This window comes from Pleurodeles waltl, chromosome 7 (genome assembly GCF_031143425.1).
Source record: "Pleurodeles waltl isolate 20211129_DDA chromosome 7, aPleWal1.hap1.20221129, whole genome shotgun sequence".
In the NCBI taxonomy this organism is placed as follows: domain Eukaryota; kingdom Metazoa; phylum Chordata; class Amphibia; order Caudata; family Salamandridae; genus Pleurodeles; species Pleurodeles waltl.
The window spans coordinates 1,390,828,297-1,390,850,254 of NC_090446.1; the positions used below are offsets into that span (position 1 = coordinate 1,390,828,297).

Consider the following 21,958-nt stretch of genomic DNA (forward strand, 5'->3'; position numbering starts at 1 on the left):
TTAGACATTTTCATAATTCAATTACCGAATTTAAACAAAAGCCCATCGAGAAGAATGCCATCTTCCTTACAGCCGCTCAAAGGGCCAGACATGATAAGGCATGCCAGCTGTAAGACAGAACACTAAGTCCACAGCACCAGGTGAGCACAATGGTTAGGAAATACTACCAAGTGACTATGAAATCTGAGACTAGTTAATTGCTTTGTTACGGAGCTCAGTGCGCCTTAGAAGCTTCCTCTCTAAAAGAATCTTTCTCTCTAAAATGCACTATTTTCTATATGATTTTTATCATTTTTTTTTAAATATATGCAGTGCAACATTGCACAGTGAATTGCCTCCCATAATACGGATCGGACTTCAACAACTGCACCCTCAATGGACTGCTCTCATTAAAAAGGGAGCAAATCCATGGAACCTGTCAACACAATCTTACTGCAATAGTCCCATGAATTGTGATCACAACCTCAGGCTGATCAGAAACATTGCTCCTGTCATGCCCTTTTAGGCTGCGCCATCTTCTCTAGCAGGCATTAAGTATCTAGCTCAACAAACAGATGCTTTTCAACACATATGCCTCTATGGTGGTGCAAGAAGGAGTTTGAGAGACCTAAGGTAGGAAGATGGGGGAAAATCTGTGAAAATTAAGTTAACAGTACAAAAGTAAATGAGAAGTTTGGGAAGAGATCAAATGACCGAAAAAGTAAATACCCCCAGGAGACCCAAACTCGGTCTCGTGCAGCAACTACTGAAGTGGCTCAGCCCCCTACCAACGATCCACTCTTTTAAATAAGGTAAATATTGGAGCCGCTCTGAAAATTGAGCTTCTGCCCACTGCATATTCTCTGAGAATGTGCCTTTTAGTCCTTCTTAGGATAACCGGGCATCCTAGTGGTTAATCCTGGAAAAAGACTAAAGAATCCTCATACTGTAAAAGTGTTTAAAGGAGTCCTACACTTTCAGACCGTATGTGCATTCTATTATGATGCCCATCCAACTCCAAATAAGAAAAATCCTGGACGTTTGCTCTGTCTTGCCCTGTTCAAATAAGCCATCCAAGAATCACTTCCTATAAGATATTGCAAGATTGTAATTATTTGCAGTTTTGTCTTGTATTCTCTGTCTGTATGCAAATGGTTGTATACAGGTGGTAACAGTAACTCTGTAGTTATGGTTTAGACAACCAGTCCATAGGAAAACGGTTTACTTAGTTCATGTATGTAAACCTGCGCATGTAATTCGGGGATTGATTGATTGTTTTGTAATGTCCGTTTTTGGTTTCTAAGTGCTTGGAGAGGCTCTTGCCCTATCCCACAAAAGATTCTTTATTGAGTTGCTCTACCTCACTATGTCCTAGCCTGAGTGCATTCAATAAGTAACTCTCTATATATCATTAGCCTGCCTTCCTTTGCAATAACCAGATTATGATTTTTTTTAGCAAGACCCGTCATTATTCCCCACTCTCCCAGTCATGGATGGGAATTCCTCAGCAGTGTTCCTCCACCTCCAGAACCCTCATTGAGTTTTATGTTCTTTGTTGTCTCGACTGCCGGCCTTTCCCCCTTAGCTGGCCTCTCTCATTCAATAACCATACTACAGCGAGTTCTACTCCTCTGCGCTGACCGAGGACTCCTCAACAACTTGAAATAAGCGGAGACCGGTCATTGTTGGCTTTCTCTAGTCCCAGGCCTAAACATCCTCTTGAATGACCCTCTGCACTTTCGAGCAAGACAAAGCTACTTAGATACCCATGATAGATCTTGCAAAGCTCTATCGTTTGTACTCAGGACGAACAGGGCCTTCTATAAAAGCCTGCCTTGTAACTTGGACAGCCCACCCTCACACCCACAATAATAAACGTTTAATGCAGCCAGCATTTTACTGCTGGACAGAAGTTGCCATGATATTGCTGAGTTGCAGGACGAGACATATCTAAGTGGGGTGAAATCTTCCTTATGTCTTTCCACGTTTCCAATGCTTCCACTTGATCTGAACTCCCACCCTACAATACCACCAGAAAACACCACTTGTTCAGTTCCCTCCCTTGCACGGTCATCACTTGACACTGTTAATCCAGAATGACTGGCTTTACTTTCTTTCACTGTTCCCATTCCTTCACCTGTTCTCATTGGGGTGCCCACCCCACACAAGAGTCAGTCTCTCTCTCTCTGTCTCACACACACACACACACACACACACACACACAAACAAATAAATAGTGAAGCCACCATTAATACGCTGCTTCATCTGCGCTGCACCAGCTGGATGCTGTAAGTCACATCCTGTAGTAGTTCAAAGAGATTGTGAAACAACAGGCAAGGGGGCAGAAAGACAAAAACTTACATCAAACAACTGGTTTTCCACTCACTCAAGACTCATTGAGTGAGGTCGTATAGGCGGTGGAGGGTATAAAAGGGAAAGCGGGAGAGGCAGTCAAGGGGAGGATAGAGAGAGAATAGTCAACCTCCTGTGAAGCGTCAAAGTCAAAAGAAAGCGTTGGTTCAATGTAAATGCCCTCAGATATATCCAGCGATGTCAGCGCACAGTGCTCTGATTTGCACTACCCCAACAGCTGCCACGCAGACCGCCACTGTCCATCCTTGGCGCCATGGGAAGTCGAGGAGTAGGACCTTTTATTTCTTCCTCCTCTTTCAGCGGCATCGTCTCTGGTGTATCTTTTGTTTTTGTTTTCAGTCTGTTTGTTTGCACTTGGCTCCTGTGCTCCCCATGTCACACACACTTGTTCTGCGCTTGTGTCAGAAGGTCAGTGAAGGAGTCGAAGAGTTTTTCCAGCCAGGGCTGATTCCTCATACACTGCTGGACTACTTCTTCCTGCCCCAGGTCGTCATCCTGCGCTTCTATCGCATTAGTCTGAAAAAAAGAGGATTACAAGGCAGTGAAATGGTTTGTCATTTCTGACTCAGACCTATCTGAAAGCCTTCCGCCTCTATCCCACTCGGACACCAGCTCTGTTTTTAGTTTTAATTTAGTTTTTAGTGGGAGATCAACACACTGTCCTGCTACTGCACTTCTATCCTAACCTGAGGCACTCCTTAGGACTCCAGCACCAGGACCCCGCCACCCCCTCTGCCACTGTCCCTCAAACTAGAGGCGCAGCATCTACAGCTATTCTAGTACTGGGCTTGCACAAATCTCTGTCATTGTATCTCAATCCTTCCCTGAAGCATCTTAAGCCATTAGTGCATGCTCATATTGTGCTACAAATACACTTTTATACCTGTAGCAGACACTGATACTCCTGCAGCATGGTGCAAAAACACACTATTCACTCCTGACATGCAGCACCCTCAGCTACTGCCGAACCGGGATTCACAGCACCTCTACTATAATGCTGCAAAACGGCTCTGACGGACCCTAAGCTACCTCAGATGTACCAAAACAACCCTCTCTTCTATTCCTGGACTTGGGGTAGCAGTCATACTGACATGCAGGTGAATGCACATGTGCACACACGCAAAGCTACTAACTCACCTCTGCCCAGACGTCTAGCTCCAGCTTTAAAAACTCTAAACATATTGCTCTCTGCAATTACCCAAGCCTCTCACATGTACATGCAGCGCTTCAGAAAAAAAGACAGTCACATCTTGTAGAAAGAATTGTAGTCAGAAATCGACAAAATTACATTGTGTACAAGAGTTTACTGAAAGTTCGCATGCCGGGAAGCAAGCTATGTAAGAAAACATGGTCACTGTAGGTACTCACTTCTTGTTTGCAGCGAAGGAAGGTGTGATATTTGTAGTGATGCAAGGAATGGTACAGAGAGTAAAATGGTATTTTCTCAGCCTCCACCCTGAATTCCTGAAAACATGCAATAACAGTACTGTAAGTCAATTTCCACTTTTCTGTTTAAACCTCAGCATTTTGTTGAGCCCCCTCTACTACCAGCATTTGTGGGGAACCACCAAGGGCAGGCACCACTTGTTTGTCAAATCGAACACAGTGTGACAAAGTGAAACTATTCTCACGTGTTGGTAATTAGGAAACATGAATATAAAATGCTTTAAATGATTGACATTCCCTCCCCAAACCTATGAATATTATCAGTGACAAAAGCAATAATCCCAGTTTATTGTGGAAAGGCTACATGAACCACAATTAAATATGTATTTCGTTGGGAAGGATTTGTGCAGACTGCTTGATGGTAGAGACATCCTGGATTACCACATACTGAATTGAACCTACTTGATTACTAGATTTGTGTTCCAACAGAGCTTATTGGAAGAGGAGCCTCTGATTAAGATAGACCTCATCTACTCTGCAGGTCATGAATGATTGCGATCGAAACGGTAGAACATGAAACCTAATTCTGCAAATTCAGTTTTATCTACTAAAAAAAAAAAAAAAGATTTTATTCCAGGACACAGTGAAGTTTGCTGAAAGGGTCTGAGTGTTAGGAGAGTGTGTCTCAGATGCTAAAGCACTCATTTATTAGACACCTACTGAGCTCTCATTTCAGTGGCTTTGGAGCTGGGTCAATTTCTGTGTTGGAACAGTGAGAAGAGGCGACTTGAGTCTCAAAGTGTAGTCATTTTAGACAATATTAAGCACCCGTTCGCTTTTTGTAGTGTTTTGCCACTCTGGTAGATGAATTGAGATGCTTAGTCTGGCCAGGGTGGTAAACTAGAGAGGAGGAGGAAGGGACTTCCTGCCTACCGCCAGCTGCAGGCTTCCCTGCTGCTGCAGGCATGTATTAACCTCGCATTCTACTCGCCTGTCTCCACTGCTGATAAGGCTGTTTCTGCGAGACTGCCTTCCACTGATGCGTTTGAACCCCCTGCTGGTAGTATATTTGTTCGGGTGACTTGTTTTGTTGCTGTTGATATTACTTTTTCCTTTTGTAAGCCAGCAGATGTTAATGTTTAGGCCTAAGCGTGCATGCAGTGCATGTTATTGTTTGCATGGCTGTTAAACAGGGGTACCAGAAGTTACAACTGTTTTGAAATCTGAGAAGCAACCTAGAAAACTTTTTATGACCAGTTGTAAAAATTATTTTACTGAAATATGTTTTTGATTCGACACACCAAGGCTTACATTAATTAACATCTTCAATTGACTTTGAATGACAATGAAGCGTGTTGCACTTGTATGAATGTGCCGAGGTGTCTGCCCCCAACAGAATCAAGTCTCCTCTTCCCCATTAAGGGATTTTTTTTTTTTTAAGCCGGGTACTTATGCATTTAATAGACACGGTCAGCTTTTTTAAATTAACAAAAAAAAAGCTTCCAGTTTGGGAATGCAACTCAGGGATAAGGTCTGCGGTCCATTTGGGTCCGCTGCAAGCCTTTATCCATTTATTGGCAGAAAATCATGGGGGCTCGCATACTGTGACCTGCATAACTAAGCAGTTTGTTCTGAGACCCAATGCAACTGTACAATTTGGGATGAAACCTATTAATACACATTAATTTTACATTGCATTTCCATCCGCAAACCAGTTGGTGATCAAACTGCAAATCCCTGGTTTGTGAATGGGAACAGTAGATGATATATCCTTGTTGAAGTATGCAGTGCAATCACTATCAGTTGTTGTGCCATTAGGAGTGTATATATGAATAAGAAACGAGTTACCTGTAACCATTTGCCGGTTTTGCAACTTTAAGCTCTTCTAGATTCATCCTTTGCACAATTCTGCCTTCTTGTGGTTGGGTCCGGAACAGTTTTTGTTGTAATGCTTTTTGGGGTTGTGAGTGGCGTCAACCGTAAATCCCACAATGCCCCTGTGCGTGCCCACCATGGTGGATTCGGTTTTCCTCATTTTCTTTTCCCTCCTCAATTACAAAACCGTCCATCAGTGGGGAGACAGGAGGGCCATATCATAATCTAGAAGAGCTTCAAGCTGTGAACCATAATTACAGGTAAGTAACTGGTTTCTTCTGCAATGTGTTCTCGAATCAAATGCTTAGCGCAGACTATGTAGCGGTGCTACCTTCGCTGGGAAGGTGGATTATCAGAAGTAGTAGATTTCTTAGTGCTGCTTGAGCCACTGCAACCTCTTTCCGTGACTGCAAATCAACACAGCAATGCTTTGTGAAAGTATGTTCTGAGGACCTTGTGGCTGCCCTGCAGATTTCTTGCGTGGAAACAGTGGCCCCGGTTGACTGTTCCCTTGGTCTGCTTACTAATGTTTTGTGGGCGAGTGAATAACACAGTTGAATCGCTTGTACAATCCATCTAGGAAAGGTATTTTTTAGTTACAGCTGAATCCAAAGCCTCATTGAGTGTCATATAAAAAGTTGTTTGGCCTTCCACATTCCACGAGTACCCTAAGTGCATCACATAATCATGCTACTGACATCTAATATGTGTGTAAGGCTATTTCAGCTGCACCAGGTGGCCTTTGAAAAAGGCTGGTAAGGTAGTGCTTTGATGTGAAAACGTGATGTAATCTACAGTAAGAATTTAGGGTGTGTTCTCATGGCCACCTTATCCTCATGTATGGTTATGTAAGGTGCATGTAACTCAGTTACTCTTCCTAATGATGTGATGGTCACTAAGACGACTGTCTTTAGTGTACGCTGTTTAAGTGTGGCTTTATGCATGAGCTCAAATAGTGTATTTAACAGTTCAGCACTTACCAAATTGAGACTCCACTATGGGGGAAGTACTGCCCGAGTAGGGACAAATCTTTTTGCTGCCCATTAACTTTTTTTTGTGGTCTAATTAATATCTGCTTAGCTTTCAACCCTCTTAAACTGTAGTAGCTGAGAATTGCACCTAAATATGACCGTGTACTAATAGAAATTCTCCTGGAACGTGTTTGGCATCACGGTAGATACCTCTTCTATTTGAGAACATAAACCTTTGTAGTGCAACATCTAAGTGCCCCCTTTGATGATGTGTAGTCTTCCTTTAGGGAAGTGTACCTGCTCTGAGAGTAGGTATGATATTGTTCCTTCCTGTTTGCAGAGATAAAATATTGCAATTGTGATTTCTGTTATTATCCTGACTGTATTGCTCGGCTCTGGAAAACTATTAGTGCTAGGAAAATCGTTTTCAGTTGCACTTAGCAGATTGTTTGGTTGATCCCTTTGTGGACCATAAACCCCTTATTTTGAGGGTGTCAATGTGCACTCTCCATCGCACCTGTGAGGCATCTGTTGTTATGATGTCCTGAGGGAGAGATGTTGCGAATGGTCTTCCTTTTAGCACGTTGTCTGCATTGCACTACCTCATTTCCCTGCTGGACCTGGTTACAACCACTAGACCCTCCCAATGTCCCATAGTTGGTGACCATGGTTTATTTAAGCACTCATGAACTGGATTCCTGTAGTCCCTTGTTTGGAATTAGGTAAATGCAACATAACAGTTTCATTGCTGTCTTCACTGTCAAATTGAGACGTCTAGTAAAGACAAACGTGGCTTAGTGGCATAGGACAAATCCAGAGACCTCAGAGGCAAACAACCCCAACTCCCATGTTTGAGATGCATCGTGACCGCTTGCCCCAGGTTTCTCTTTCCACTCCTCATCTCTGAATATCTGAAACGCCAGAGTAAATCCAGAAACGTCTGACATAGCTTTCCCGTGCCAGTGGACGGTGTTAGCTCTATCACAATGCCAGAAGTGGAGTTGTAGTGGCGTCACTGGAACTACATAGCAACCACCACTGCACCCTGACATCAGTTCTGATCTGTTTTTACAGCGTTTTCAAGATACAGACAAGCCCAACCATCAGTATTGTACTGGCCGATGATAATGTATTCGGTCTTGATCCTCCTGCGGAAAGGCTCAGCACTGTTGTTACCTGACGGGCATTTCTATGTTTGTAAGCCATCCAGCCAGCTGGGCTGTCATCTGACACTACCTATGTATGTTACAAGAATTACTTATACAAAAGCTTTGATTGCTGAAAGCATTAATCTTGTCTTGGTTTATTGTTTACAACGCCTTTGTAGAACTACAATAAAGTTAAAGAAAAAAATAGTGCAGTGCAACGAACTAAATTAGGCTCTTATTATCAGGCCTATGACCTTCCAGCACAATAGAGAGGTGGGTGGGATCGCTTTTGATCTTCAGGTAGAGTACCCACAAGAAAGATTGTTACAGAAGTAATTTTCTTTTGATGGATACCCCTACTTGCAGGTTACTCACCTATGAATGGATCCCCTGCCATAACCCTCAGGTGGTGGGTCTGAAGGAGCAGTCAAATGAGAAACTTCAGGAAGAACAGAGCATGGAATGGCCATCCCTCCTCTCAGTCCAGACAACAGTGCTTGGTAAAGGTGTGGCGGGAAGCCCATGTCACCACTCGGCAGATTTTGGCCACCGTGAAGCTCCTGCCAAAACTGCAGTGGAAAAGTTTGTGCTGGTAAAGTAGGCTCTGACTCCCTCCAACAGCTCGTTTTTTTCGCAGGAACATACCAAACCTTGATACACTGCAGTATCCAGGGTGATAAGAGACTTCGCTTTTGAAAAGCCTTGCCCTTTCTGTTGCAAGTCTATCCTATACAGAGCTTGGGGCCAGGCCCGATCTGTTTTGTAGTCTATATAGTAAGTATTCTGCCGGGGTCCAGCTAATATAAATGCTTCTCATCCTTAGTAAGATGAGACAGGGATGAAAGGTGGGGAAGGTGACAGATTGCCATAGATGGGTCACCACATTAAGGGGGAAAGTTGCTTTAGTTCAAAAGACGTGCGTGCCCTGAAACAAACCTGTGAGCAGCAGATGGATGCTCATGACTTGCAGCTACCAAATACATTGTGTCTACGTCACAGTAACCAACCACACAATCATGACCATCAATAAGTATAACGGACAACTATAGAGGGGCTCAAACTGAGCACCCATTCAAAAAAGTTAAATCCGAATTCGAGTCTTACTGGGGCATGACAAACTGAGTTGGGAGAAACATGTTTTTCAGACCCTACAAAGACAGCTGGATTCAAAGACACTTGAAAGTCAATAGGGCTGCAGTGTTTTCCTTGACTGTGCCTCCAGTAGAACCCTTTCAGGCTCAGAATGCGGCAAACTGAATGATGTTTGGCACGATAGCCTTGAAGGGGGCCACTCGCTGTTCACAACATCTTGCCACAAATGTGTTCCATTCTTCTGGAATAGACCGCCTTGGTAGAAGGGTGACTGGCCAAGAGGATTACATCAACCACCTCTGGTGGCAGATGAAAGGAACTCGGATGACCCCACTGAATGTCACGCACAAAGGAGTAAAATCTGGACATTGGGGTGTAGAACCTCTCCACCTGGTTGACAAAAGGTCTGCTCTGAGAGACAGAGGGATCAGAGAACATAGGGCGAGGAGCACAAACGGAGTGGAGCAAAAGTTCTGTGTACCATACCCTTCTAGGCTTCCAGTCTGGGGCAAAACCGATGACTTGGGTCTAGTCCTGGCAAATCTTTTTCAGAACTTGAGGAATCAAGGGTATAGGACAAAATGCAAACTGAAGTGGAAACTTACACTTGAATTTAAATGTGCCCCCTCGCCTCCCCGCAGCATATACTAGAGGACACAGAATATCAGGTAATGGCAAATTGTATTAGTGGCAAAGAAGTTGCTTTGAGGAATTTTCCACAGGGCTAAGATGGGTGCAACCACCTCTGGGTGAAGATGCTACTCGTGAGCAACAACATCATCGACTGATGCCATCGGTGCTGATGTTCAGCAAATCGACTAGATGGTTGGCAACTAGCCACAGCCCCTGTTGGAGCACCTAAGTCCAGAGCTTCTCAACAAAGATGAGACCCCACTGCCCCTGTGCTTACTGACACCCCACATAGTGGTCATCTTGTTGGTCAATCTATAGACAGATTGACCGCAAAGCGGGAGAAAGCTGTGAGCACCTGCCAGAGTTCCCTGAGTTTGACCAGACTGATAGTAGGTCTCAACTCCTCTGGAGTTCGGAGGCCTCTGACCTCTAGTTCCCTCGATGTCCCCCTGCCCAAAGGCTGACGCATCCATCAGCACCATGTCAGGGAGGAGAGGACTGAAGGACTTCCCTTGAGGCAGGCCCCCACCGTCGCCCACCAATTTAACTCTGCTGCAGCATCCTTGGCGATCCCAACTGAGTCCAGTAGATCTCCCTACTGTTGAAACCGTTGCCTGCAGAGGCACCACGGAGAACTCACATGTTCCAACAGGCATGTGAAAGCAAGAAGCAAACAGACCAAGCAACGACAGGACTTGACTCAGAGCTTGTAAGGAAATGCCTCCTTGGCATGGTTACCCCCTGACTTTTTGCCTTTGCTGATGCTATGTTTTGAATTGAAAGTGTGCTGAGGCCTGCTAACCAGGCCCCAGCACCAGTGTTCTTTCCCTAACCTGTACTTTTGATTCCACAATTGGCACACCCTGGCATCCAGGTATGTCCCTTGTAACTGGTACCCCTGGTACCAAGGGCCCTGATGCCAGGGAAGGTCTCTAAGGGCTGCAGCATATCTTATGCCACCCTGGGGACCCCTCACTCAGCACAGACACACTGCTTGCCAGCTTGTGTGTGCTGGTGAGGACAAAATGAGTAAGTCGATGTAGGAAGTTGGCTCTGTATGTGCTATTTCAAAGTAAGGAATAGCATGCACAGAGTCCAAGGGTTCCCCTTAGAGGTAAAATAGTGGTAAAAAATAGATAATACTAATGCTCTATTTTGTGGTAGTGTGGTCGAGCAGTAGGCTTATCCAAGGAGTAGTGTTAAGCATTTGTTGTACATACACAAGACAATAAATGAGGTACACACACTCAGAGACAAATCCAGCCAATAGGTTTTTATATAGAAAAATATCTTTTCTTAGTTTATTTTAAGAACCACAGGTTCAAATTCTACATGTAATATCTCATTCGAAAGGTATCGCAGGTAAGTACTTTAGGAACTTCAAATCATCAAAATTGCATGTATACTTTTCAAGTTATTGACAAATAGCTGTTTTAAAAGTGGACACTTAGTGCAATTTTCACAGTTCCTGGGGGAGGTAAGTTTTCGTTAGTTTTACCAGGTAAGTAGGACACTTACAGGGTTCAGTTCTTGGTCCAAGGTAGCCCACCGTTGGGGGTTCAGAGCAACCCCAAAGTCACCACACCAGCAGCTCAGGGCCGGTCAGGTGCAGAGTTCAAAGTGGTGCCCAAAACACATAGGCTAGAATGGAGAGAAGGGGGTGCCCCGGTTCCGGTCTGCTTGCAGGTAAGTACCCGCGTCTTCGGAGGGCAGACCAGGGGGGTTTTGTAGGGCACCGGGGGGGACACAAGTCCACACAGAAATTTCACCCTCAGCAGCGCGGGGGCGGCCGGGTGCAGTGTAGAAACAAGCGTCGGGTTTTCAATGTTAGTCTATGAGAGATCTCGGGATCTCTTCAGCGCTGCAGGCAGGCAAGGGGGGGATTCCTCGGGGAAACCTCCACTTGGGCAAGGGAGAGGGACTCCTGGGGGTCACTTCTCCAGTGAAAGTCCGGTCCTTCAGGTCCTGGGGGCTGCGGGTGCAGGGTCTCTCCCAGGCGTCGGGACTTTAGGTTCAAAGAGTCGCGGTCAGGGGAAGCCTCGGGATTCCCTCTGCAGGCGGCGCTGTGGGGGCTCAGGGGGGACAGGTTTTGGTACTCACAGTATCAGAGTAGTCCTGGGGTCCCTCCTGAGGTGTTGGATCGCCACCAGCCGAGTCGGGGTCGCCGGGTGCAGTGTTGCAAGTCTCACGCTTCTTGCGGGGAGCTTGCAGGGTTCTTTAAAGCTGCTGGAAACAAAGTTGCAGCTTTTCTTGGAGCAGGTCCGCTGTCCTCGGGAGTTTCTTGTCTTTTCGAAGCAGGGGCAGTCCTCAGAGGATGTCGAGGTCGCTGGTCCCTTTGGAAGGCGTCGCTGGAGCAGGATCTTTGGAAGGCAGGAGACAGGCCGGTGAGTTTCTGGAGCCAAGGCAGTTGTCGTCTTCTGGTCTTCCGCTGCAGGGGTTTTCAGCTAGGCAGTCCTTCTTCTTGTAGTTGCAGGAATCTAATTTTCTAGGGTTCAGGGTAGCCCTTAAATACTAAATTTAAGGGCGTGTTTAGGTCTGGGGGGTTAGTAGCCAATGGCTACTAGCCCTGAGGGTGGGTACACCCTCTTTGTGCCTCCTCCCAAGGGGAGGGGGTCACAATCCTAACCCTATTGGGGGAATCCTCCATCTGCAAGATGGAGGATTTCTAAAAGTTAGAGTCACCTCAGCTCAGGACACCTTAGGGGCTGTCCTGACTGGCCAGTGACTCCTCCTTGTTATTCTCATTATTTTCTCCGGCCTTGCCGCCAAAAGTGGGGCCTGGCCGGAGGGGGCGGGCAACTCCACTAGCTGGAGTGTCCTGCTGGGTTGGCACAAAGGAGGTGAGCCTTTGAGGCTCACCGCCAGGTGTGATAATTCCTGCTTGGGAGAGGTGTTAGCATCTCCACCCAGTGCAGGCTTTGTTACTGGCCTCAGAGTGACAAAGGCACTCTCCCCATGGGGCCAGCAACATGTCTCGGTTTGTGGCAGGCTGCTAAAACTAGTCAGCCTACACAGATAGTCGGTTAAGTTTCAGGGGGCACCTCTAAGGTGCCCTCTGTGGTGTATTTTACAATAAAATGTACACTGGCATCAGTGTGCATTTATTGTGCTGAGAAGTTTGATACCAAACTTCCCAGTTTTCAGTGTAGCCATTATGGTGCTGTGGAGTTCGTGTTTGACAGACTCCCAGACCATATACTCTTATGGCTACCCTGCACTTACAATGTCTAAGGTTTTGTTTAGACACTGTAGGGGTACCATGCTCATGCACTGGTACCCTCACCTATGGTATAGTGCACCCTGCCTTAGGGCTGTAAGGCCTGCTAGAGGGGTGTCTTACCTATACTGCATAGGCAGTGAGAGGCTGGCATGGCACCCTGAGGGGAGTGCCATGTCGACTTACTCGTTTTGTCCTCACTAGCACACACAAGCTGGCAAGCAGTGTGTCTGTGCTGAGTGAGAGGTCTCCAGGGTGGCATAAGACATGCTACAGCCCTTAGAGACCTTCCTTGGCATCAGGGCCCTTGGTACTAGAAGTACCAGTTACAAGGGACTTATCTGGATGCCAGGGTCTGCCAATTGTGGATACAAAAGTACAGGTTAGGGAAAGAACACTGGTGCTGGGGCCTGGTTAGCAGGCCTCAGCACACTTTCAATTGTAAACATAGCATCAGCAAAGGCAAAAAGTCAGGGGGCAACCATGCCAAGGAGGCATTTCCTTACACAACCCCCCCCCAAACGAAAGAGGATGAGACTAACCTTTCCCAAGAGAGTCTTCATTTTCTAAGTGGAAGAACCTGGAAAGGCCATCTGCATTGGCATGGGCAGTCCCAGGTCTGTGTTCCACTATAAAGTCCATTCCCTGTAGGGAGATGGACCACCTCAACAGTTTAGGATTTTCACCTTTCATTTGCATTAGCCATTTGAGAGGTCTGTGGTCAGTTTGAACTAGGAAGTGAGTCCCAAAGAGGTATGGTCTCAGCTTCTTCAGGGACCAAACCACAGCAAAGGCCTCCCTCTCAATGGCACTCCAACGCTGCTCCCTGGGGAGTAACCTCCTGCTAATGAAAGCAACAGGCTGGTCAAGGCCATCATCATTTGTTTGGGACAAAACTGCCCCTATCCCATGTTCAGAGGCATCAGTCTGCACAATGAACTGCTTAGAATAATCTGGAGCTTTTAGAACTGGTGCTGAGCACATTGCTTGTTTCAGGGTGTCAAAGGCCTGTTGGCATTCCACAGTCCAGTTCACTTTCTTGGGCATTTTCTTGGAGGTGAGTTCAGTGAGGGCTGTCACAATGGATCCATATCCCTTCACAAACCTCCTGTAATACCCAGTCAAGCCAAGGAATGCCCTGACTTGAGTCTGGGTTTTTGGAGCTACCCAGTCCAGAATAGTCTGGATCTTGGGTTGGAGTGGCTGAACTTGGCCTCCACCGACAAGGTGTCCCAAGTAAACCACAGTTCCCTGCCCTATCTGGCATTTGGATGCCTTGATAGAGAGGCCTGCAGATTGCAGAGCCTTCAAAACCTTCTTCAGGTGGACCAGGTGATCCTGCCAGGTGGAGCTAAAGACAGCAATATCATCAAGATAAGCTGTGCTAAAGGACTCCAAGCCAGCAAGGACTTGATTCACCAACCTTGGGAAGGTGGCAGGGGCATTCTTTAAACCAAAGGGCATAACAGTAAACTGATAATGCCCATCAGGTGTGGAGAATGCTGTCTTTTCTTTTGCTCCAGGTGCCATTTTTATTTGCCAGTACCCTGCTGTCAAGTCAAAGGTACTTAGAAATTTGGCAGCACCTAATTTATCAATGAGCTCATCAGCTCTTGGAATTGGGTGAGCATCTGTCTTGGTGACAGAATTGAGCCCTCTGTAGTCCACACAAAACCTCATCTCTTTCTTTCCATCTTTGGTGTGAGGTTCGGGGACTAAGACCACTGGGCTAGCCCAGGGACTGTCAGAGCGCTCAATAACCCCCAATTCCAGCATCTTGTGGACTTCCACCTTGATGCTTTCCTTAACATGGTCAGACTGTCTAAAGATTTTGTTCTTGACAGGCATGCTGTCTCCTGTGTCCACATCATGGGTACACAGGTGTGTCTGACCAGGGGTTAAGGAGAAGAGTTCAGGAAACTGTTGTAGGACTCTCCTACAATCAGCTTGCTGTTGGCCAGAGAGGGTGTCTGAGTAGATCACTCCATCTACTGTGCCATCTTTCGGGTCTGATGACAGAAGATCAGGGAGAGGTTCACTCTCTGCCTCCTGATCCTCATCTGTTACCATCAACAGATTGACATCAGCCCTGTCATGGAAGAGCTTAAGGCGGTTCACATGGATCACCCTCTTGGGGCTCCTGCTTGTGCCCAGGTCCACCAGGTAGGTGACCTGACTCTTCCTTTCTAGTACTGGGTAAGGGCCACTCCATTTGTCCTGGAGTGCCCTGGGAGCCACAGGCTCCAGAACCCAGACTTTCTGCCCTGGTTGGAACTCAACCAGTGCAGCCTTTTGGTCATACCAAAACTTCTGGAGCTGTTGGCTGGCCTCAAGGTTTTTGGTTGCCTTTTCCATGTACTCTGCCATTCTCGAGCGAAGGCCAAGTACATAGTCCACTATGTCCTGTTTAGGCTCATGGAGAGGTCTCTCCCAGCCCTCTTTAACAAGGGCAAGTGGTCCCCTTAAAGGATGACCAAACAGAAGTTCAAAGGGTGAGAATCCTACTCCCTTCTGTGGCACCTCTCTGTAAGCGAAAAGCAGGCATGGCAAGAGGACATCCCATCTCCTTTTGAGTTTTTCTGGGAGCCCCATGATCATGCCTTTTAATGTCTTGTTGAATCTCTCCACCAAGCCATTAGTTTGTGGATGGTATGGTGTAGTGAATTTATAAGTCACTCCACACTCATTCCACATGTGCTTTAGGTATGCTGACATGAAGTTGGTACCTCTGTCAGACACCACCTCCTTAGGGAAACCCACTCTGGTAAAGATACCAATGAGGGCCTTGGCTACTGCAGGGGCAGTAGTCGACCTAAGGGGAATAGCTTCAGGATACCTGGTAGCATGATCCACTACTACCAGGATATACATATTTCCTGAGGCTGTGGGAGGTTCTAGTGGACCAACTATGTCCACACCCACTCTTTCAAAGGGAACCCCCACCACTGGAAGTGGAATGAGGGGGGCCTTTGGATGCCCACCTGTCTTACCACTGGCTTGACAGGTGGGGCAGGAGAGGCAAAACTCCTTAACCATGTTGGACATATTGGGCCAGTAGAAGTGGTTGACTAACCTCTCCCACGTCTTGGTTTGTCCCAAATGTCCAGCAAGGGGAATGTCATGGGCCAATGTTAGGATGAACTCTCTGAACAGCTGAGGCACTACCACTCTCCTAGTGGCACCAGGTTTGGGGTCTCTGGCCTCAGTGTACAGGAGTCCATCTTCCCAATAGACCCTATGCGTTCCATTTTTCTTGCCTTTGGACTCTTCAGCAGCTTGCTGCCTAAGGCCCTCAAGAGAGGGACAGGTTTCTTGTCCCTTACACAACTCCTCCCTTGAGGGTCCCCCTGGGCCTAAGAGCTCAACCTGATAAGGTTCAAGCTCCAAAGGCTCAGTTCCCTCAGAGGGCAGAACTTCTTCCTCAGAAGAGAGGTTCCCTTTCTTTTGCTGTGTTGCAGTTGGTCTCCCAACTGACTTTCCTGTTCTCTTGGTAGGCTGGGCCATTCTTCCAGACTCCAGCTCTACTTGTTCACCCTGTGCCTTGCACTGTGCTCTTGTTTTCACACACACCAGTTCAGGGATACCCAGCATTGCTGCATGGGTTTTTAGTTCTACCTCAGCCCATGCTGAGGACTCCAGGTCATTTCCAAGCAGACAGTCCACTGGGATATTTGAGGAGACCACCACCTGTTTCAGGCCATTGACCCCTCCCCATTCTAAAGTAACCATTGCCATGGGATGTACTTTTCTCTGATTGTCAGCGTTGGTGACTGTGTAAGTTTTTCCAGTCAGGTATTGGCCAGGGGAAACCAGTTTCTCTGTCACCATGGTGACACTGGCACCTGTATCCCTCAGGCCCTCTATTCTAGTCCCATTAATTAAGAGTTGCTGTCTGTATTTTTGCATGTTAGGCGGCCAGACAGCTAGTGTGGCTAAATCCACCCCACCCTCAGAAACTAGAGTAGCTTCAGTGTGGACCCTGATTTGCTCTGGGCACACTGTTGATCCCACTTGGAGACTAGCCATACCAGTGTTACCTGGATGGGAGTTTGGAGTGGAACCTTTCTTGGGACAGGCCTTGTCTCCAGTTTGGTGTCCATGCTGTTTACAGCTATGACACCAGGCCTTTTTGGGATCAAAGTTTTTACCCTTGTACCCATTGTTTTGTGAAGAGGCTCTGGGCCCACCCTCCTGTGCAGGTTTTTGGGGGCCTGTAGAAGACTCTTTACTATTTTTAGTTTTGGTTGTCTCATCACCCTTCCCCTGGGGAGTCTTTGTGACCCCTTTCTTTTGGTCACCCCCTGTTGAAGTCTTGGACACCCTTGTCTTGACCCAATGGTCCGCCTTCTTTCCCAATTCTTGGGGAGAAATTGGTCCTAGGTCTACCAGATGCTGATGCAGTTTATCATTGAAACAATTACTCAATAGGTGTTCTTTCACAAATAAATTGTACAGCCCATCATAATTATTTACACCACTGCCTTGAATCCAACCATCTAGTGTTTTCACTGAGTAGTCAACAAAGTCAACCCAGGTCTGGCTCGAGGATTTTTGAGCCCCCCTGAACCTAATCCTGTACTCCTCGGTGGAGAATCCAAAGCCCTCAATCAGGGTACCCTTCATGAGGTCATAAGATTCTGCATCTTGTCCAGAGAGTGTGAGGAGTCTATCCCTACACTTTCCTGTGAACATTTCCCATAGGAGAGCACCCCAGTGAGATCTGTTCACTTTTCTGGTTACACAAGCCCTCTCAAAAGCTGTGAACCATTTGGTGATGTCATCACCATCTTCATATTTAGTTACAATCCCTTTGGGGATTTTCAACATGTCAGGAGAATCTCTGACCCTATTTATGTTGCTGCCACCATTGATGGGTCCTAGGCCCATCTCTTGTCTTTCCCTCTCTATGGCTAGGATCTGTCTTTCCAAAGCCAATCTTTTGGCCATCCTGGCTAACTGGATGTCCTCTTCACTGGGGCTATCCTCAGTGATTTCAGAGGTGTTGGTCTCTCCTGTGAGGGAACCAGCATCTCTGACTATTATTTTAGGAGTCAGGGTTTGAGGGACCCTGTTCTCCCTAGATAGGACTGGTAGGGGGGAATTGTCCTCCAAGTCACTATCCTCTTCCTCTGAGTTGCCACCCTCAGAGGGGTTGGCCTTTTCAAACTCTGCCAAAAGCTCCTGGAGCTGTATTTTGGTAGGTTTGGGGCCCATTGTTATTTTCTTTAGTTTACAGAGTGACCTTAGCTCTCTCATCTGTAGATGGAGGTAAGGTGTGGTGTCGAGTTCCACCACATTCACATCTGTGCTAGACATTATGCTTCTAAAAGTTGGAATACTTTTTAAGAATCTACAACTGGTTCTAGAATCTAATTCAAACTTTTACAACCTTTTAAACTCTAAAAGAAATGCTAAACAGGATCTAACACAAGGCCCTAGCAGGACTTTTAAGAATTTAGAAAACTTTTCAAATTGCAAAAATCAATTTCTAATGACAATTTTGGAATTTGTCGTGTGATCAGGTATTGGCTGAGTAGTCCAGCAAATGCAAAGTCTTGTACCCCACCGCTGATCCACCAATGTAGGAAGTTGGCTCTGTATGTGCTATTTCAAAGTAAGGAATAGCATGCACAGAGTCCAAGGGTTCCCCTTAGAGGTAAAATAGTGGTAAAAAATAGATAATACTAATGCTCTATTTTGTGGTAGTGTGGTCGAGCAGTAGGCTTATCCAAGGAGTAGTGTTAAGCATTTGTTGTACATACACAAGACAATAAATGAGGTACACACACTCAGAGACAAATCCAGCCAATAGGTTTTTATATAGAAAAATATCTTTTCTTAGTTTATTTTAAGAACCACAGGTTCAAATTCTACATGTAATATCTCATTCGAAAGGTATCGCAGGTAAGTACTTTAGGAACTTCAAATCATCAAAATTGCATGTATACTTTTCAAGTTATTGACAAATAGCTGTTTTAAAAGTGGACACTTAGTGCAATTTTCACAGTTCCTGGGGGAGGTAAGTTTTCGTTAGTTTTACCAGGTAAGTAGGACACTTACAGGGTTCAGTTCTTGGTCCAAGGTAGCCCACCGTTGGGGGTTCAGAGCAACCCCAAAGTCACCACACCAGCAGCTCAGGGCCGGTCAGGTGCAGAGTTCAAAGTGGTGCCCAAAACACATAGGCTAGAATGGAGAGAAGGGGGTGCCCCGGTTCCGGTCTGCTTGCAGGTAAGTACCCGCGTCTTCGGAGGGCAGACCAGGGGGGTTTTGTAGGGCACCGGGGGGGACACAAGTCCACACAGAAATTTCACCCTCAGCAGCGCGGGGGCGGCCGGGTGCAGTGTAGAAACAAGCGTCGGGTTTTCAATGTTAGTCTATGAGAGATCTCGGGATCTCTTCAGCGCTGCAGGCAGGCAAGGGGGGGATTCCTCGGGGAAACCTCCACTTGGGCAAGGGAGAGGGACTCCTGGGGGTCACTTCTCCAGTGAAAGTCCGGTCCTTCAGGTCCTGGGGGCTGCGGGTGCAGGGTCTCTCCCAGGCGTCGGGACTTTAGGTTCAAAGAGTCGCGGTCAGGGGAAGCCTCGGGATTCCCTCTGCAGGCGGCGCTGTGGGGGCTCAGGGGGGACAGGTTTTGGTACTCACAGTATCAGAGTAGTCCTGGGGTCCCTCCTGAGGTGTTGGATCGCCACCAGCCGAGTCGGGGTCGCCGGGTGCAGTGTTGCAAGTCTCACGCTTCTTGCGGGGAGCTTGCAGGGTTCTTTAAAGCTGCTGGAAACAAAGTTGCAGCTTTTCTTGGAGCAGGTCCGCTGTCCTCGGGAGTTTCTTGTCTTTTCGAAGCAGGGGCAGTCCTCAGAGGATGTCGAGGTCGCTGGTCCCTTTGGAAGGCGTCGCTGGAGCAGGATCTTTGGAAGGCAGGAGACAGGCCGGTGAGTTTCTGGAGCCAAGGCAGTTGTCGTCTTCTGGTCTTCCGCTGCAGGGGTTTTCAGCTAGGCAGTCCTTCTTCTTGTAGTTGCAGGAATCTAATTTTCTAGGGTTCAGGGTAGCCCTTAAATACTAAATTTAAGGGCGTGTTTAGGTCTGGGGGGTTAGTAGCCAATGGCTACTAGCCCTGAGGGTGGGTACACCCTCTTTGTGCCTCCTCCCAAGGGGAGGGGGTCACAATCCTAACCCTATTGGGGGAATCCTCCATCTGCAAGATGGAGGATTTCTAAAAGTTAGAGTCACCTCAGCTCAGGACACCTTAGGGGCTGTCCTGACTGGCCAGTGACTCCTCCTTGTTATTCTCATTATTTTCTCCGGCCTTGCCGCCAAAAGTGGGGCCTGGCCGGAGGGGGCGGGCAACTCCACTAGCTGGAGTGTCCTGCTGGGTTGGCACAAAGGAGGTGAGCCTTTGAGGCTCACCGCCAGGTGTGATAATTCCTGCTTGGGAGAGGTGTTAGCATCTCCACCCAGTGCAGGCTTTGTTACTGGCCTCAGAGTGACAAAGGCACTCTCCCCATGGGGCCAGCAACATGTCTCGGTTTGTGGCAGGCTGCTAAAACTAGTCAGCCTACACAGATAGTCGGTTAAGTTTCAGGGGGCACCTCTAAGGTGCCCTCTGTGGTGTATTTTACAATAAAATGTACACTGGCATCAGTGTGCATTTATTGTGCTGAGAAGTTTGATACCAAACTTCCCAGTTTTCAGTGTAGCCATTATGGTGCTGTGGAGTTCGTGTTTGACAGACTCCCAGACCATATACTCTTATGGCTACCCTGCACTTACAATGTCTAAGGTTTTGTTTAGACACTGTAGGGGTACCATGCTCATGCACTGGTACCCTCACCTATGGTATAGTGCACCCTGCCTTAGGGCTGTAAGGCCTGCTAGAGGGGTGTCTTACCTATACTGCATAGGCAGTGAGAGGCTGGCATGGCACCCTGAGGGGAGTGCCATGTCGACTTACTCGTTTTGTCCTCACTAGCACACACAAGCTGGCAAGCAGTGTGTCTGTGCTGAGTGAGAGGTCTCCAGGGTGGCATAAGACATGCTACAGCCCTTAGAGACCTTCCTTGGCATCAGGGCCCTTGGTACTAGAAGTACCAGTTACAAGGGACTTATCTGGATGCCAGGGTCTGCCAATTGTGGATACAAAAGTACAGGTTAGGGAAAGAACACTGGTGCTGGGGCCTGGTTAGCAGGCCTCAGCACACTTTCAATTGTAAACATAGCATCAGCAAAGGCAAAAAGTCAGGGGGCAACCATGCCAAGGAGGCATTTCCTTACAGTCGACATGGCACTCCCCTCAGGGTGCCATGCCAACCTCACACTGCCTATGCAGTATAGATAAGTCACCCCTCTAGCAGGCCTTACAGCCCTAAGGCAGGGTGCACTATACCATAGGTGAGGGCACCAGTGCATGAGCACTGTGCCCCTACAGTGTCTAAGCAAAACCTTAGACATTGTAAGTGCAGGGTAGCCATAAGAGTATATGGTCTGGGAGTCTGTCAAACACGGACTCCACAGCACCATAATGGCTACACTGAAAACTGGGAAGTTTGGTATCAAACTTCTCAGCACAATAAATGCACACTGATGCCAGTGTGCATTTTATTGTAAAATACACCCCAGAGGGCACCTTAGAGGTGCCCCCTGAAACCTTAACCAACTACCCGTGTAGGCTGACTGGTTTTAGCAGCCTGCCACACTCGAGACATGTTGCTGGCCACATTGGGAGAGTACCTTTGTCACTCTGTGGCTAGTAACAAAGCCTGCACTGGGTGGAGATGCTATCACCTCCCCCAGGCAGGAGCTGTCACACCTGGCGGTGAGCCTCAAAGGCTCACCCCCTTTGTTCCAGCACCACAGGGCACTCCAGCTAGTGGAGTTGCCCGCCCCCTCCGGCCACGGCCCCACTTTTGGCGGCAAGGCCGGAGGAAATAATGAGAATAACAAGGAGGAGTCACTGGCCAGTCAGGACAGCCCCTAAGGTGTCCTGAGCTGAGGTGACTCTAACTTTTAAAAATCCTCCATCTTGCAGATGGAGGATTCCCCCAATAGGGATAGGAATGTGACCCCCTCCCCTTGGGAGGAGGCACAAAGAGGGTGTACCCACCCTCAGGGCTAGTAGCTATTGGCTACTACCCCCCCAGACCTAAACACGCCCTTAAATTTAGTATTTAAGGGCTCCCCAGCACCTAGGAACTCAGATTCCTGCAACCTAAAGAAGAATAGGACTGCTGAGCTGAAAACCCCTGCAGAGAAGACAGAGACATCAACTGCTTTGGCCCCAGCCCTACCGGCCT

The 21,958-nt window shown here is 47.3% G+C and overlaps 1 protein-coding gene across 1 annotated transcript in view; it reads right to left on the reverse strand.

Moving 5' to 3' along the window:
* Positions 1-300: 300 nt before the first annotated feature.
* PRR12 (proline rich 12) overlaps positions 301-21,958 on the reverse strand; it is a 420,401-nt gene continuing 398,743 nt past the window's right edge. Inside the window, exons 13-14 of the mRNA XM_069200974.1 lie at positions 3,721-3,816; positions 301-2,868 (exon numbers count right to left, since the gene is read on the reverse strand). Coding sequence (XP_069057075.1) covers positions 2,728-2,868; positions 3,721-3,816 — 237 coding nt within the window. The 3' untranslated portion in view covers positions 301-2,727. The remainder of the gene's footprint in view (positions 2,869-3,720; positions 3,817-21,958) is intronic.